The sequence below is a fragment of the Oryzias melastigma genome, linkage group LG4, assembly GCF_002922805.2.
Source record: "Oryzias melastigma strain HK-1 linkage group LG4, ASM292280v2, whole genome shotgun sequence".
Taxonomy (NCBI): Eukaryota; Metazoa; Chordata; class Actinopteri; order Beloniformes; family Adrianichthyidae; genus Oryzias; species Oryzias melastigma.
In genome coordinates this window covers 5,185,854-5,201,889 of record NC_050515.1, presented here as the reverse complement: position 1 = coordinate 5,201,889, position 16,036 = coordinate 5,185,854, and the positions used below count along the sequence as shown (strand labels likewise).

The following is a 16,036-nucleotide window of genomic DNA, read 5'->3' as shown; positions in this document are numbered from 1 at the left end:
CACCCGCGGCCCCGTGCACTCTCTTCAAGCGTTCAAAGATCGTTCAGATTTTGGGCAGCCACCGATAAGTAGGTCATAGGTCGTGTGACGTCAGTACAGGAACATACAGCTAGATCCGCTAGTGTTGTGATGACTTTCTGGGCATGGAATTACTTAACATAATAGAATTTGGACTGCCGTGGATTTGGGGATTCGAACGGGATAATGGTGAATAGGAGTGTGGTATTTGGGTGCAATAATGTGCCGAAGAAGGGGGTCTCCCTTCACGAATTTACCGTTTCAATAAAGGAGAGGGGCGCTCCCCGGTCAGGGGGAGGCTTTCAGCCCTCCCCGGCCCTCCGGAGGAGGAACGCGGGGGGTGAACGGGCACCTGGCGGGCGCGCGCCGGACGAGCCCACCCGTCGCCACAGCAGCAGCAGACCCTCGTCCGGGACCCGGGCGGGGGGGGCTCCGTCCGCCTCGGCCCTGGAGAAGGACGACAAAGAACGCTCCACGGCAGCGGCGGCACCTTTCCTTTTCCGGTAATGATCCTTCCACAGGTTCACCTACGGAAACCTTGTTACGACTTTTACTTCCTCTAAATAGTCCAGTTTGATCGTCTTCTCGGCGCCATCGCTGTATAAGCTTTCACCATCGTCATCTGAAGCCCCTGTATCTTCAGATGAAGAAACCTCCGGTTCAAACTGGTAGGGCTGTACACCCTCCAAACCCTGTGTCATTAAAATTCCCGTGTTTGATGAAGGCTCATCACCTTCATCCAAAGAAATATCCGTTAAATCGTGGTCTACGTCGCTACTCAAACCGTCCACCATTGTTGTTTACACACTGGGATCCCTGAAGTGACGTCACGCGCAGCCCCTGCCCATCACCACCTATCGCCCAAATTTGAAGCCGTGTAGGACCATAAAATGATCAATAAAATCGCGCTGGATCATTTTAAGTGAATATTTTTATCAGATTCGTTTTCCAAGTTCCATTGACTTTCTAAATTAAAAAAAAAATTGCCACTGCACGAGGCCTCTAAGTGTTTAGGATCCCAGACACAGGCAGAAGAAATGAGCATCCTTAGAAGGCTTCTTAGATAGAAGTTGAAGCTCAAACATCTTTTTGAAGCTCAGAGAAGATCTGTTGCTCCTTCACACATAGAGGATTGAGGTTTGAGATGCAATGCAACATGGACGCCCCCCCATCCTAACCAGGTTGGTGGAGAAATCAGGTTTCTTAGCTGGTCTGAGGACTCCTCAATAACCTCCTTACTGGACGAGGTTTGGCTTCCTGACTGAAACCGCTGCCCTCCCAAAAGGTGAAAGATAAGTGATGGATGTCTGATGGGGTTTTCACTTGCTGGCTGGTCGTTCCTGTCGGTGCTCTGATCAATCAAAAGTTCAGGATCAGAACCAACCCTCTGTTAGAGCTGCAGACGTGTCAGTTTGAGCTTTCACAAACTATAACAAATGTTTTCTTGAAACGTTTGGTTCCATGTTTGTGTTAGACTGTTAGCCAACAGCAGCTCAGAGTGGACCTGCTGTGCTCCCCCAGGTCCAACCCATAAACGATGAGCCTCCTCAGCTGGGGTGGGGTCTTCACCGGGAGCTCACCTGTAAGGAGGGGGGCCGGATCCAGCTGACTGTGGACTACCTGTCCGCCACAGACCGCGACAGCGACGACTCCAGGCTGACCTACATGCTGGCCCGGACCCCCAACAGAGGAGAGCTGCAGAGAGACGGACTCGCCGTGGACAAGTTCTCCCAGCAGGACCTGCTACAGGGACACGTCTACTACCTGCACTCAGGTGAGATCTCGACATCTTAAAAAAAAACTGGGAACTCAATGTCTTTACTGTTGAATCTTCATCCTAACTTCCATGATCGAAAGGATTGACAGCGATGACATGAAAACTCAAACGTTGTCTCTTTATCTGTGTTCAGGAGGAGAGATCGGTCCAGATCCCGTGACCGACATCGTCACCCTCATCATCTCTGATGGCGAGGCTGGCCTGAAAGAAGGCTGTTGCCATGGAGATCCCCCACCCCCACCTGTCCCACTCCACGGGACGCTTCCTGTGTATGACCTCAACATCACAATTCTACCGGTCAACAACAAGGTTCCCATCATCACTCTGGGTAGGACGAGCGCCCCCAGCGTTTGCCTGGCAGACCAACTAACCCCAAACACAATGACACGGATCCAGTCCAACTATGTGTACACAATGTTCCCTCCTTCACTGCATGAGTTACACTCTAGATCAGGGGTCTGCAACCTTCAACACTTAATGAGCCATTCGGGTCGAATCACAAAGTCTTCACTCAACCTTTAGAAAAATAATATCCTGATTTATATTTATGTTTTTTGGTACTGACATGGTATACTTAAATTAACTATTGTGGGTTTTTTTTACATAAATAAAACAAACATGTGGAGAAAATAGCTTTTTTTTTAAAAGCATGAAATAAATGATAACTTTTGACAGAGCTTTGCATGACTTCCTTTCAAAATAAAACATCCTACCCCATAGGATGAAGATGATGATCTCTGATGATCGTCACCGCTCTCCTTCTGCTGCATTGTTGGTAGATGGTCTCAATGGATGGAAGTTTGCTACCGATGATTTTTCCTGCTGTGTTGATGACCCTCTGCAGCACCTTTTCTCTGTCATGGTGGTGTTGCCAAACTAAGCTATTAGTCCGCTGGTGGACTGATGATAGGATCCAAGCATGTCTACATTTTTACAAGGCTCAAACACAAACCAGAACTATCAAATTCATAAATCCAGAGTGCCTCCATCATGCAAACCTTCATGGTCTTAACCCTTTAACACTAGGGCTCGACGAGCTGCTTTTCTCCTTCAGAATCTACTAGAATTATGTTGATCGTGGTAACAGTTGAAAAGTTACATGATGTTAAATATTTTGTGCTAAAGCGGCGACGCCTCAGGTGTTAAAGGGTTAAATGTTATTGGATGACATAAAGTTCCTTAAATTGTCTTTTTCTGACCTAAAGTTTCTAAACTGAGTGGAAGTGAACAGAAACAAACTGCATCATTTCTGGTTGTTTGGAAACTTCTGCCTGTGAGGTTCTTTGTTTGCTCTTTGGGAGTGATCGTCAACATCCACTAACGGGGTTGGCACCAATGAGTTTTAAGTGAATACGTCTATTGTCCTCTGTTTTAACACACACACTCACAGACTCAGATAATCTGTGTGTGTTTGTGGGCGACAGACAATGGCCGTCTTTTCAGAACAAAAGAGGAGAGCGCCACAGCCGACGTGTCGTAGCCGCCTCGGTAGCCGGATTAGCGGCACGATGGCGGACTCCTGATCCTGGCACGTCTGAGGCGTTTCCTGGTCTAATTAAGGAGCGGCGAATAAAGACGCTGCGTGAGAGCGTTACCTCTGTTTATCAGCCAGATCCAGCACTGTCTCATTAACGCTCACTCGCCTTGATGCAGAGACTCTGCCAACCCAAGAGCTGCAGAAGAAGGTGGTCCGTTCATTAGCAGCTGGGAGGAGGGGGGCTGCTACAGACAACTCTGTGCTTTGCAACAAGTTTGTAGCTGATAGTTTGGATGTTTAGGAAAGTCTTGATCTTCATCTTGATCTTCAGAGTTAAAATCTGGACCATCAGAACTCTCCAAACACTCTGGAGGGTTAAAAACCCGGAGAACCCACACTGTTAAAAAACGGACTCACAGCTTCCACAGAGTCCAATAGGGTTCACTCAGGAGCTGTTGATGTTCTTCATCAGTGTGCAGACCTCTGTTGTAGCAGAACAGATAAAGCACCTGAGAAAGGACCATTGGAGATCTTTGAAAAGTTTCACCAAAATCTGTAAAGATTTGAAAACTTTTTTATACTAAACCCGTCATTCAACAGAGAAGGAGATTTTTCATCTCAAGCTAAGTTCACACGGCCCTCAGCAACACTGAAGCCACAACTTCCAAGGAAGTCAATGAGAACGCGCATTTCGAGCTTCTGCGTTCATGGGTCACTGTGCAGGTTTTCAAATCTGTTTTCAGTAGGGCTGGGCAATACTGAGCATTTGAGTACCTGTCAATACCTTTCAATATTACAGATATCGATATTTTTCGTAAATGCACTGGATGTGACATGAACCTAAAAGAAGTGTTTTGTTTTTTTGTAGGTTTCCCTTTTTCAATTACTTGAAGAACATAAAAAACAGAATTAGGACCATAGTTTCATTTAAGTGGAAAGTTGTTTATTAAAATAAAAAGTGAAGAAGTGAATGCAAAACAGTCTACAAACAAAAAAAAAACATGTAGCTATTGTACAAAAATAAATAAAAAATGCTTAACAATTAAAAAAAACATTTGGTAGAAATATAAATAATTTATAACTTATTAGCCTTTAAATAGAAAGTAGAAACAGGAGAAAAGTAACAACTCAGCGTTTAAATAGAGCGGAAATAGTGTGAACAATGCACGCCCCCTGCATGCGTGCGCTGTGAGATCTGCAGCGGACATCTCACAGACTGGTGAGAGTGGTGAGGCAGCGACTCAGCTGCTTCATTTTTGCTGATACAAAAAAGATTAAAACAAGAGTGGAAATATCTATATCAACTTGAGATTGATTCTGTCGATATTTTTGATCGATCCGCCCAGCACTAGTTTTCAGACTCTACGTATGGCCGTTGAACACACATTGAAAGTTAAATCAGGTTCAACTTTGACCAGTCAGAGACTCTGGTTTGATAGTGATGTATGAATGGCGTCCTTTTTAATTCAAAGAAGTGTCAACCGTTTGAAGATTGATCATAGAGGAGAAATTAATAATTGCTGTTTGTGCCCGGCCGGTGTCGTGCCATAATATGTTCCCTCTGCCAAGATGTGTATCCCCAGTCTCAGCCATCGTTAATTTGTTTTGTTATAGTCATATTTTGGCCCCAAAAATGTAAGAAGTGGGTAGATAATTACGACAGACTTTATTGTAGGACTTTTGTGAGTTTGAATTCGTTTTTTTTTTTTTTAAATATTGGACTTAAAACCAGAGGGGGCACTGATTCTGTCAAGCCGCTGCTGATCAGCCTGCCAGAATCTATGGTCCCCCCAAGAATTTGCAGTAGAAACAACAAATATTTTATAATTATACGTTGCTACATGCTTCCATAACAAAGTAACTTTCATAAAATGCGTTTCTTATCCCAAATTACTCAAAAAAAGTTGTTGTTTTTTCCCTTTTTTAACAGAAAAGCTGTTCCTGTTTTACATAAAATCTTTGGGAAAAATGCAAATATGACAATAAAACCCCAGAATAAAGTATATTGTAATCATCCACCTTCTTCTTACGCTTTTTGGGACAAAATATGAGTGTTACGAAACAAATCAACGATGTCTAAGACTGGGGACACACATTTTGTTAGAGGGAACATACCTTTACACAACACCGGAATTCTATCACACCAAGTCTTACATATACTTGAATAGAGTGTGATATTTCACACCAAGACTCTTCTAGGTGTAGGTGGCAGACATGTGCGAGCAAATAGTAAAAAAAGAAACACAAGGAAGTCCCTCCCTACTTGTCCAGTGTGAACATCATATGCTCAAGAACCCATGTTTAGAGCGTTCTGGAAGGCTCTCTAACGCCCGTCACATGCCCGGTGTGAATGTATCATCAGACTTCTGCAGCTATTGTTCAAAATTAAAGTACGTAACAGCAGATTTGGAATAAAACTGAAGAAGAGTTTCTTTAAAAGTAAGCAGAAAGAAAACTCACATAAAAGTGCGACTGAGGTTTGTAGAAGAGCTTCTGAACAAACAACTTTGCAACATTCCCTGTTGATGTTGAATAAACCAGTAGTTGAGTAATAAACGATGGATTTGGTTTGTGTTTTTGTTCAGTAAGCAACATTTCAGTGTTTTGTGTTGGTCAGAAACAGAGTTTTTAAAACTTTTGGTCAGATCTTGGAGGGGTTTGTTGAAGCTGATTGTTTCTCTCTAGGTGAGAACCTGCTGGTGGTGGATGAAGGCTCCTACGTTTGTCTCTGTGGAGGAGTTTTGGGAGCGTCAGACCCAGACAGCCCCCCCGAGCAGCTCACATTTCATCTGGAGACTCCGCCCCTCTATGGCTTCATAGAAAACACGCTGCCATCAGACGGCTCAGAGAAAAGCAACGCAGGAGTGCCAGTGGGTCAGTGGCTGTAGCTATCAGAGAATCAATACAATGATCACATGATCCTCACCAGGATTATTACCGTGATTGTTGACATGATCGTCACAGATTCTGAAGCACAATTAGACAAAACATTCAGCGTTCATCTCGGTAAACATCATAGAAACCATCATGATCTTGAACTTGATTGTTACATAATAGAAAACCATCAGGAAAAAGTATTAACATAAACAATTACGGCTGGAAATTGATTTAAAAAATAACTAATTAATTGCAAACCTGGAAAAAATTAATCTCAATGAATTGCAATAATTCTTTTTAGTCTCAGCATTTGCTGACTACTTATTATCTGAGAATTATCACATTATGAAATCACACACAAAACTCTATATTTAGAACATTTATTTTAATTACTGCTGTCAATCAATTGCAAAAAAACGAAAACAGATTAATCACACTTTTTTGTTAAGATTAATCACAATTAATCTCAATGTTTTACCAGGTAAAATATATTTGTGCAGTATGACACCGGACCATGTATCAAATAATCTGCTTTTTGTGAAAAAGGGATCTAAACCACAAAAATAGCAAGAAAAAGTACTAAAAAAACGATTGACTATTTATTTATTTTGTAAGTGACCATGGTATAAGCGGAATAATACCCCAAAAAATGTTTTAACGAACCGTCAGCTTAAAGCGAAGAACTCTTACTTTGATTAATTTTCATTAATACATATTAACATGTTAATTCTTTTTGATTAATCGTGTGCATTAATGTTCACAGCCCTATAAACTATACATGATCACAAACAATCCTCAACCTGACTTCCACTTTTTTCCCAGAATCCTTCAGTCTCTCCCACCTGACCTCTGGCTTCATCAACTATGTCCAATCTGAGCACAAAGGGGTGGAGCCAACTGTTGACCAGCTGTCCATCAGTGTGACTGACCGTGTGCACACCTCTGCTCCGGTCCTCTTTTACATCATCATCAGTCCAACCAATGATGAGACTCCTTCTCTGATGTTTGCTAACTTTACCGTGCGTTCTCGTCAGAACCATAAAAGTCACAGAAACGAGCTCTGGACTGATGCTGTCTCGTCCCCCTGCAGGTCAAGGAGGGCGGGTTGAGGGAGCTGACGCCCTCCATACTGGATGGATTTGACCTGGATGCCCCTCCAGATGTGCTGACCTTCACAGTGGAGCGGGGGCCGGCTCACGGCAGCCTGACCAGCAGCATCCACGGTTCAGATATCAGCCACTACCAGCAGATGGGGAAGGAGCTTATGCAGAGGAGTCTCCACCTGTCCTCCTTCACTCTGCAGGAGCTCCGACAAGGTGGGAGGCAGAGTGGGTTCATGCTGGGCCGGTTCTGATGGTTCTGGCCGAGCAGGATGGGGTCAAACACTTCATCTTAAATATAAAACAGATAAAAAACTTTCAAACATTTATGATGTCTGAACCATGACCATCATATGTCCTCTTGGTTTGCTGCTTCTCTCCCTTCGCTGGTCCTTCTCCTCCCTGGCACCCCCGCCCCCCCTCTGCAGGCATGAAGCTCTTGTACATGCACGATGACACGGAAACCCTGGAGGACACCGTGGTGCTACGGCTGACAGATGGCATCCATACAGTAGAGGGGACGGCTCAGGTCACCGTGATGCCGGTCAACGACAACAAACCACGACTGCTCAAGTACGTGCACACACGCACACACCTGTAGAAACATTCACATGTGCAGAAACACACGTGCACACAAAAACACACACATTTGAAGAAACAAACATGTATGGACACACACAAGTATGCACAAACATGTGCACACACACGCGTATGCAGAAACTCACACATGAAGAAATACATGCACAAACACGCACACACATATACACATATGCAGAAACACACACGCACAAATATGCAGCAACAAACATGGACACTCTCATGCATGGACACACATGTATGCAGAAACACACAAATGCAGAAAAGTAAGTGCACGCAAACACACATGCCCACATGCAGAAACACCCACATACACACACCTATGCAGAAACGCACATGCACACACACACACACACTCTGTCCTTTTAAGATCCTCAATTCTTAAACGTTTCCTCCTGAAACTAAACCAAACTCTGTTCCAAAGTGAGGGCCTGAACGTCCTCGTCTGTGAAGCCGTCCTCACACTGACAGGTGGATGAGTTCACACAGAGCAGAGTGCTGGGCAAAGCTCTTAATCTGGTTAACACATCTGTGGACATATGGGACTGAGAGGTCAGAGGTCACGGGGAGAGACCCTCACCCATTCGTTACGATGGTCAGGAATGTCCAGAGGTGTGAGACTCCAGTCACATGACTTGAATCAAGTCAGACTTGAATCACAAATTTAAGGAGTTCTGTTTAGCTAGCTGTCTAACCGATCTCATCTTATCTTCATGATGGATGAAGCTAAGCGTTGTTCTGGAGCTTCACAGTCCTCTTTCTTTATTCTGAGTCTGCTTCCATGATTTCTGCTGCTGTGTTGATCAGCTAACAGCTGTTGCTCTGTACACAGCATGCCCTGCACTAAATTAAATAGAACTTTTTTAACTTTGTGAAATGAATTACCGTTAAAAAATATTAAACAAAAAAGAAAAATAACAGTCCAGTGCTTCCAGGTCATCAGGTCATCTGTCTCAAGTCAATCAAGTCACATGATATAAACATCGTTAAGAAAACACATCTTTAGCTTCTAGACATTCTGAGACATGAAAAGTTGTTTGGATAAATGGACCTGTTTAGTGATTTACTTTGATCAAACTCGGGTCAGGAAGTGTCCCCACAAACCAAGGAGCAGATGTTGGTGGTGAATTAAACGGGGCAAGTCTCTGTGCTTGTGTGGACAGCAACCACCCCCCCACTCGTAATATTTTCAATTGAACGAATAATTTTGGAATTTGCATCCTTGACTGGGCTCCTTGCTGTCCCACTGCCTCCCTCCCCCTTGCTGTCCCCCGCTCAGCTGAGGCTGCGTGGGCGCGGCGGCGAGCTGGTGCTGTAAAGGCTGCCCAGGCAGAAGTAACACGCAGACTTGGCAGATGCCGCGCTCCTTGTTGTTGCGTTTCCTGCAGGATGGACGTGGCAGCTTCGCTCCTGCGTGGATTTTAGTTCCAAGTGAAAAAGCAGCCAGATGGTTGCTGATGTTCAACACCCCCCAACAAAACGTGTACACGCCACCACCACCAGCACCACCAACCCAGATCCGAACAGTCCCAATAGCCGACTTCCTTCTTCCCTGCTCTGAGCTGTCAGACTGGGACCTCAGAAGATGGAGTTCTCCTGGTGGAAGTGCTGCGTGTGCAGGAATGAATCATCCTCCTGCTCGACGGCAAAATTAGGACAGGATTAAAGTCAAAGTATGATCCCCCCGAGATAAAATCAAGCAGCAACCCAACTGTGGGATGTGGAAACCATCACAACAACAGAAACTAACTTCATCTACAGATGTTTCACAGATGACCTGAAACACGGAAAAGCTGATCTGAGGTCAGGGGTTTGCAACCTGCAACACTTGGAGAGTCATTCAGGTCAGTTTCTTACTGACCACAATCCAGCAAAAGTCTGACTCCACCCTTTAGGAAAATACAAAACTGAGTTATGATAAATATAAATTAACTCTTGTTTAGTTGTGACAAACAAAAAGAGAAAATAGACTTTTTTAAAAAAATAGTTTATTACTTTTAACCGAAGTTAACATAACTTCCTTTCAAAATAAAAGACACCATTGGATCATTTCAATGCAGCAAAAGTAGTAGTACTGTAGGTAGTAAAATTACAAGTATTGTTACCATTTGTGGTGCATCTCAACCAGACGTTTAGGAACCAAACAAACCAAAATGAAATCAGAGTTAGTTAAGTGACCCTTATAGTATTTTTCTAACCATAAGGCACATTTAAAATTCTTGAATTTATAAAAAAATAAAAATTCTTGAATTTATTTTTTTTTTTTTAATTAAAAAGCCTCATGAATTCAGATTGACTTAGCTTGCTTTATACTTTTTTTTCTACTTTACCACGTAATTTTTCTTTTACAATTATTGTTTAAGCTGAAAAGCATTTTATTTTTCTTTGACCAGAAAGCCACAGTAGAGGCGTAATAGATCCTCCTGTAGTTCAGAACACTGATCCAGAAGGTGTTGGTTCATCCAGGATAGTTCGCTTTTAGAAGTGGAAATGATGATCAGTCACTCCAGGACTTTCATGACAGCTTCCTTCAGACTTTTTGATTTTCTGTACTTTATTAAAAAAAAATCTAAACCTCAAAATGCACCACCATGTTCTTAAATCCTAAAGTCTTTCTCACAGCTGCAAGAACAGTTATTTTTGCCCCCACATGACATACAGAGGTTAGAAATTCCAGAACAAAGCTTCCAGAGGGTGATGTGGTCAGGAGGGAACCCACAAATCTCATTTTGTTAACTGAAAATCAAGACCCAGAAAAGACATTCATTTCTGTACTGTATAGAACATCGATGACACATACAATACCCTACACACTGAACACCAGAGGGAGCTTGAGATGAAAATACTTTAACAGATGTGAGAACATGCATGTGCCAACTGTCATAAAGGAATTAGAAGTTAACTTTCACAAAAAAACAGTTTCTTTAGAACCTCGCATGAGATTGTACACATCTAAAAGTACTACTTTAACTTCTTGAACATGACAGTGAGTTTACTGGACTCTAATGGCTCCACAGTCACAGGATCTCAATAGAACCCTTGGGATGTGGTGGAACAAGAGATTGGAATCATGGACGTTCTGCCAAAAAATCTACAGCAATTGTGTGATGCTGACATGTCAATATGGACCAAACAGTCTGAGGAATGTTTCCAGTACCTTGTTGAATCTATGCCACCAAGGTTTAAGGCGGTTCTGAAGGTAGAAGTGGCTGGGTAGAGTATTTGTATGTGACAAATAAAATCTGAATTCAAAAAACCCGATCCTGTCACAGCTGAATGACATTAAACTTACAAACATCAAACAGGCAGGAAGTCTTCGAGAGAGAAAGCTCCACAATGAATCCTGATAACTCACTTTATTATCAGGTGAAACAACCATGTTTATTGATCTCACATGTTAAGATGAGGGAGCTTCTCTTTGTTGGTGTTTCAGGAATGCAGGTCTGGATGTGAACTTTGGTGAACTCAGAGTCATCTCCAGTTTGACTCTAGAGGTCGAGGACTTGGACACGCCCCCTGACCAGGTCCTCTTCATCCTGAATACTGAGCCCAGATTTGGAGATTTGCTGCTTAAGGTAACAATGCTGTGTACTCGTTTGTGCAGGTTTGAGTCAGAAGTACAAAGCTTTCTCTGCTCTTCGTCTGCAGACAGAGTTGGGTTGGGTCAAACTCTCAGCGGGTCAGAACTTCTCTCAGGACGACGTGGAGATGAACCGTCTGTGGTACAAACACGGCGCTGGCGTTGGCGCTGATTTCAGAGGTCGCGACAGCTTCCGCTTCACTCTCAGCGACTTGGACAACCAGGCGCCGACTCAGACCTTCTTCATCTCCATCCACAGGGTCCACAAAGGTGTGCACTGACCCACAGAGCCTGACGACCAACAGAACTGGGATTGTTAGGTCCATGTGAGCTTCATGAACCTGAAAATAATCCACACAGACCCGTCTTCCACTCAAACACACTCTCTCTCTTCGGGTCATACATTATTGAGCGCCTCCTTCCTGCCAGTTTACCAGTCGGGTGAACACGCACAGTGTTGGGGGGCCCCGGCCCTTCTGGCACGGGGCCCTCTGATCCTAAATGAGAGGAGGTGAGAAACGTCCGGCCCCCTCAGCGGCTGAATAATTAACATGGTTGGGGGGGTGCAGCAGCTGTGGACTTGTCTCCTCCGGGTGCCGCTTGTCAAAAAACACCAGAGTTCCTCTGGTTCTCAGGCTGAACTGAGGTCTTCTGGGTCTCCTAAAGATGAAAGGGGTTATGTATGCGGGTAACTTCTATGTCTTGAGTTATTTTTTCTTCTGTAAAAACATTTTTGCAGGTTTGGGACCCTAGTTCTCTTGACCTTAAAGACCCACTTTGATTAAAATGCTGTTTTGGGGGTTATTCTGATGATGGAAGACATATCTCAAAATTAAATTTCTGAATATTTCTTTATCTAAGTAACTGAGAATCAGGAGCAGACGAAAAAATGCCTGAACATGAAGACATGTTCAGACTTTAAGTCTTGGATGTGGTCTTTGAGTGGTTTGGACTGGGTTTGGTCAGTTTCTGGACGTTCAGAGATAGGTTTACCACATATTAAAATGTTGTCATGCTTAGTTTATAATAGGTGAGTCAAACTCAATCACACAAGGGGCCAAAATAATAAATATTAAAAGGCAAGAATGTTATTTCAGAATAAATCAACTTAAACCTTGAATAACTTTCAGTATTTTATTCTCCATTAAAATATATTTTGTAAAAATTATATAAGTTAAAAATAAGAGCATGATAACAGCGGGTCATTAATAACAATAAAATAAAATGATCTGGAGCGCCAGATATGATTACCTGGAGGGCCGGATCCGGCCCCCGGGCCTTGACTTTGAGACATGTGCTTTATAGCAAGGCCTTTGATCATGTTTTGGATGGCTCACATGTTATCAGATTATGGACAAAGATAAAAAACGTATTATTTTTTATAAATATATTTTAAAAATTAAGGTTGAATTTATTGTCATTTTCTCTTAATTCTGTTCTTAAAGTGTAAATTCAAATTTTTTGTCATGAAAAATAAGAGGAGTTTTCCCCCACTGAACTTCCTCCGTCGCTCCTGTTGCATCAGAAAACACTATCAGGAAGTTCACAGATCTTTCCGGTTTCCCTCTAGGTGAGATTGTGCTGCGGAGTGAGCCGGTGTACCTGCAGGAAGGGCAGCGAGTCGTCCTAAACACCGACATACTGCTGGCGTCTGACTCAGCGGGCCGACCTGATGAGCTGATCTTCAAGGTGTTGGTCCCGCCTCAACACGGTCTAGTTCACGGCGTTCAGCATCCGGGAGTGCCGCTGACCAGCTTCACCCAGCTGGATGTGGCTGCACACCGAGTGTGCTACACCCACGACAACAGTCATGACGGCGAGGCCGACTCATTCAGGTGAGCAAGAACACGCCCTCAACTCTGCCTGGATCTTGTTGGGGGCCAAAGTGACCCCCAAAATCTATGACTGTGTAAATTAGAGCAGCCACAGGGGGGCAGTATTGCAGCAAAAGTTGTCTCAGAAACATGGGGAAAAAATAAGTGCACCTGCAGTGGTGCTTATAAAAATACAGCTGAATCCCAGGATATCAAAAGATATCAAAGCGATGCAGCAGTGGTTCCAATTAGTTAAAAATAGCTAAACTCCAAAATATCCTAAAAAAACCCTGAAAAATCCCTAAATTAGCCAAAACAGCTTGCGTAAAATATTAGCCTAACTTTAAAACAGACTAAAAAAATGTAAAAAGAAAAGCCCAAATTAGCCAAACCAGCTAGCGTGTAGCTGAAATATTAGCTAGACCCCAAAATAGCCTAAAAACCTCCTCGCCTGCATCGTCAGCGAGACCAGGCGGCTGCAGGCGGGGGCAGGGAAAGGCACCTGAGATGAAGGCGAGCAGCAGAACTGAACAATAAGAGAAAGTTGGGGTTGTCCTTAACATTCCGTTGGATTTTAATATGCCTCTCCTCCTTAGTATAAACTTTACTATTATGTTTTTTATAATTTTTTAACATCTGTCTGTGGACAACAGATGAAAAATAGTTTTAATTTAGTGTGCACTGTCCCAGAAAAATAAATAATATCAAGTCTAAAATAAACTTTTAAAGGCATCAATGACAAAAATAACCACAAATTATTTGAAATCTTGTTCATTTTTACATCAGTGATTCACTACATTCCAGAAAGAGTTGCAAAATACACAGATTTCATTCATTAGTGCCAATTATTTCTGATCAGCATCACATCAAAGTACAAGAACTGCCAGGACACAGTTTCCCACAATGCATTGTTTTGTAGTCTTCAGGGTAGCTTGCAGTCGGCCCAGCGCCAGATTTCCAGCTGAGTGGGCACCGTGCACCTGCCCCTTTATGCAATATTTTCATGATGATTGAAAAGTGACGTCAAAACTACCCAACTTGCACCGCAATCCAGGCGATCTGCGCAGCGCTGCGTGTCCCTGCATGATCTCAGACACACCTATAACTGGAGCTGCAGATCATGACGTGTGACTTCTGAAATGACGTGGGACTTAAACAGTTTGACCAATCACGAAATTCAACTGTAATATTCAGGTTCAACCTGTAGGGGGCAGCACACAGATGGTTTTTGACTATATTTTCAAGAATTAAAAATGTTTATTTTAATGTGTCAAAAACTTAGCAATGACTAACTGACAGCACTTTTAAAGCTCCATTTATTGAGGTCAACAGACAAAAAAGTTGATTTAGACCCATGCTGGTTAAAATTGTGTTTTCAGTGTTTTTGACAAGTTTTTGTATGATGGAGAAAGAAAATTTAGCTTAAAAATAGCATTTCTGAGCATTTTTTGTCTTTTCAAATTGTTGTGACTCAGGAGCAGATGAAAGAAAGCCGTTTAAAAAAGATCATATTTGTTACACAGAACATAAGCTGGGTGGGCGACAAGCTTCCTGCTCCGCTCTATTCTGATGCGTCCACACGCAGACTAATAGATCCATGAACAAATTTGTTTTTCTCGTCAGGAGATCCAATATAGCTCTGCATTTCTGCTGCACCAGTAATGTTCGGGTGGGGGTGTGAGGGGTTGTAAGCTAACGGAGAACACATAAACAGTCTCGCCCACAACTCAGAGGTGAATTTCTAGCGAATTCCTGCCGTTCTGCAGAAACTATGTTCTAGAAAACGGCATGAGTTTTTTAAATGTGGGCTAAAAACGGCAAAATCGTGATTAAAAGACCACTGGAAACACTTTGAAAAAGGATGAAAAGATGATCACAGTGGGACTTCAATCAAATTGGATCAAGTCATAGATAAAAGTTTGAAAACAAACAGGGTTGTTTCTCTCTGAGTGGATCACATGATCCAGCCATGAAGGTCCGCTCATATCAGGAGGATAAACTACACCCTCTGAACACTGACAGGAGAATATTACTGTTTTCCAAAAATGATAACAACATTTGGCCGAGAAAAGAGGGCTGAGCGGGGACAAACAAAGGCTGGGCGTCAGGAGACTACGGCCTTTCTCTGCTGCAGTATGTCGATCTGCTTTTCCAGCCAATTTGGCAGCAGCAGGGTTTTTAAAGAGGAGGGGGAGGAAGGGGAGCACGCTGGTGTGTGCAGACCCCGGGTTTGTCACCCAGACCTGCGCTGCCCCGAACGGCTGGCTATCTGGCTGCAGAAGAACCATCAGATCACAGCCAAGATCAGAGTCAGACACGGCAGGCGGAGCGCAGCCAGCTTCCTTCAGAACCCGCCTGCAGCGTTCTGGATCAGCTGGAGGCTTTTCACAAACATCTCCGCCTGAGAAAAGTGAAAAGGGGGAGCAGTCCTGAAGAAACTCATGCTGTAGTAGATGATGACCGATCTATGCATGACTCAGCAGACGTGGGCGCTCAGAAATGACTTTACAATATTTCAGAGCTAAGAGTTCTTAGGTTCAAATTCCAGCACTTTTATGGTCTGTTTTGAAGTTTTTCTATTTGATAATATTTTTTTTATCAATAACAAAGAGTGGCTTTTGAGTAAGCAGATGAAGAAACTCCTCTGAAGATCATGGATGAGAAGCTTGACTGACAAAAGATTCATTTTTAAACACTCAAAGAGCATCACAGAACAGACAGAGCCCAGCACAGAGCCCTGTGGCACCCCTCCGTCACAGAGACGTGCAGTCCGAGCTGCAATCCCCCTCCATGTGA

The 16,036-nt window shown here is 43.3% G+C and overlaps 1 protein-coding gene across 4 annotated transcripts in view; it reads left to right on the top strand.

Moving 5' to 3' along the window:
• The window catches only part of frem1b (Fras1 related extracellular matrix 1b), a 60,260-nt gene that overhangs the window by 34,862 nt on the left and 9,362 nt on the right, over positions 1-16,036 (top strand). For all 4 annotated transcript variants that reach the window (XM_036211443.1, XM_024258679.1, XM_024258677.1 and 1 more), the window contains 9 exons: positions 1,540-1,792; positions 1,929-2,123; positions 5,958-6,146; positions 6,972-7,168; positions 7,240-7,465; positions 7,678-7,822; positions 11,280-11,421; positions 11,495-11,696; positions 12,997-13,261. In XM_036211443.1, coding sequence (XP_036067336.1) covers positions 1,540-1,792; positions 1,929-2,123; positions 5,958-6,146; positions 6,972-7,168; positions 7,240-7,465; positions 7,678-7,822; positions 11,280-11,421; positions 11,495-11,696; positions 12,997-13,261 — 1,814 coding nt within the window. The remainder of the gene's footprint in view (positions 1-1,539; positions 1,793-1,928; positions 2,124-5,957; positions 6,147-6,971; positions 7,169-7,239; positions 7,466-7,677; positions 7,823-11,279; positions 11,422-11,494; positions 11,697-12,996; positions 13,262-16,036) is intronic.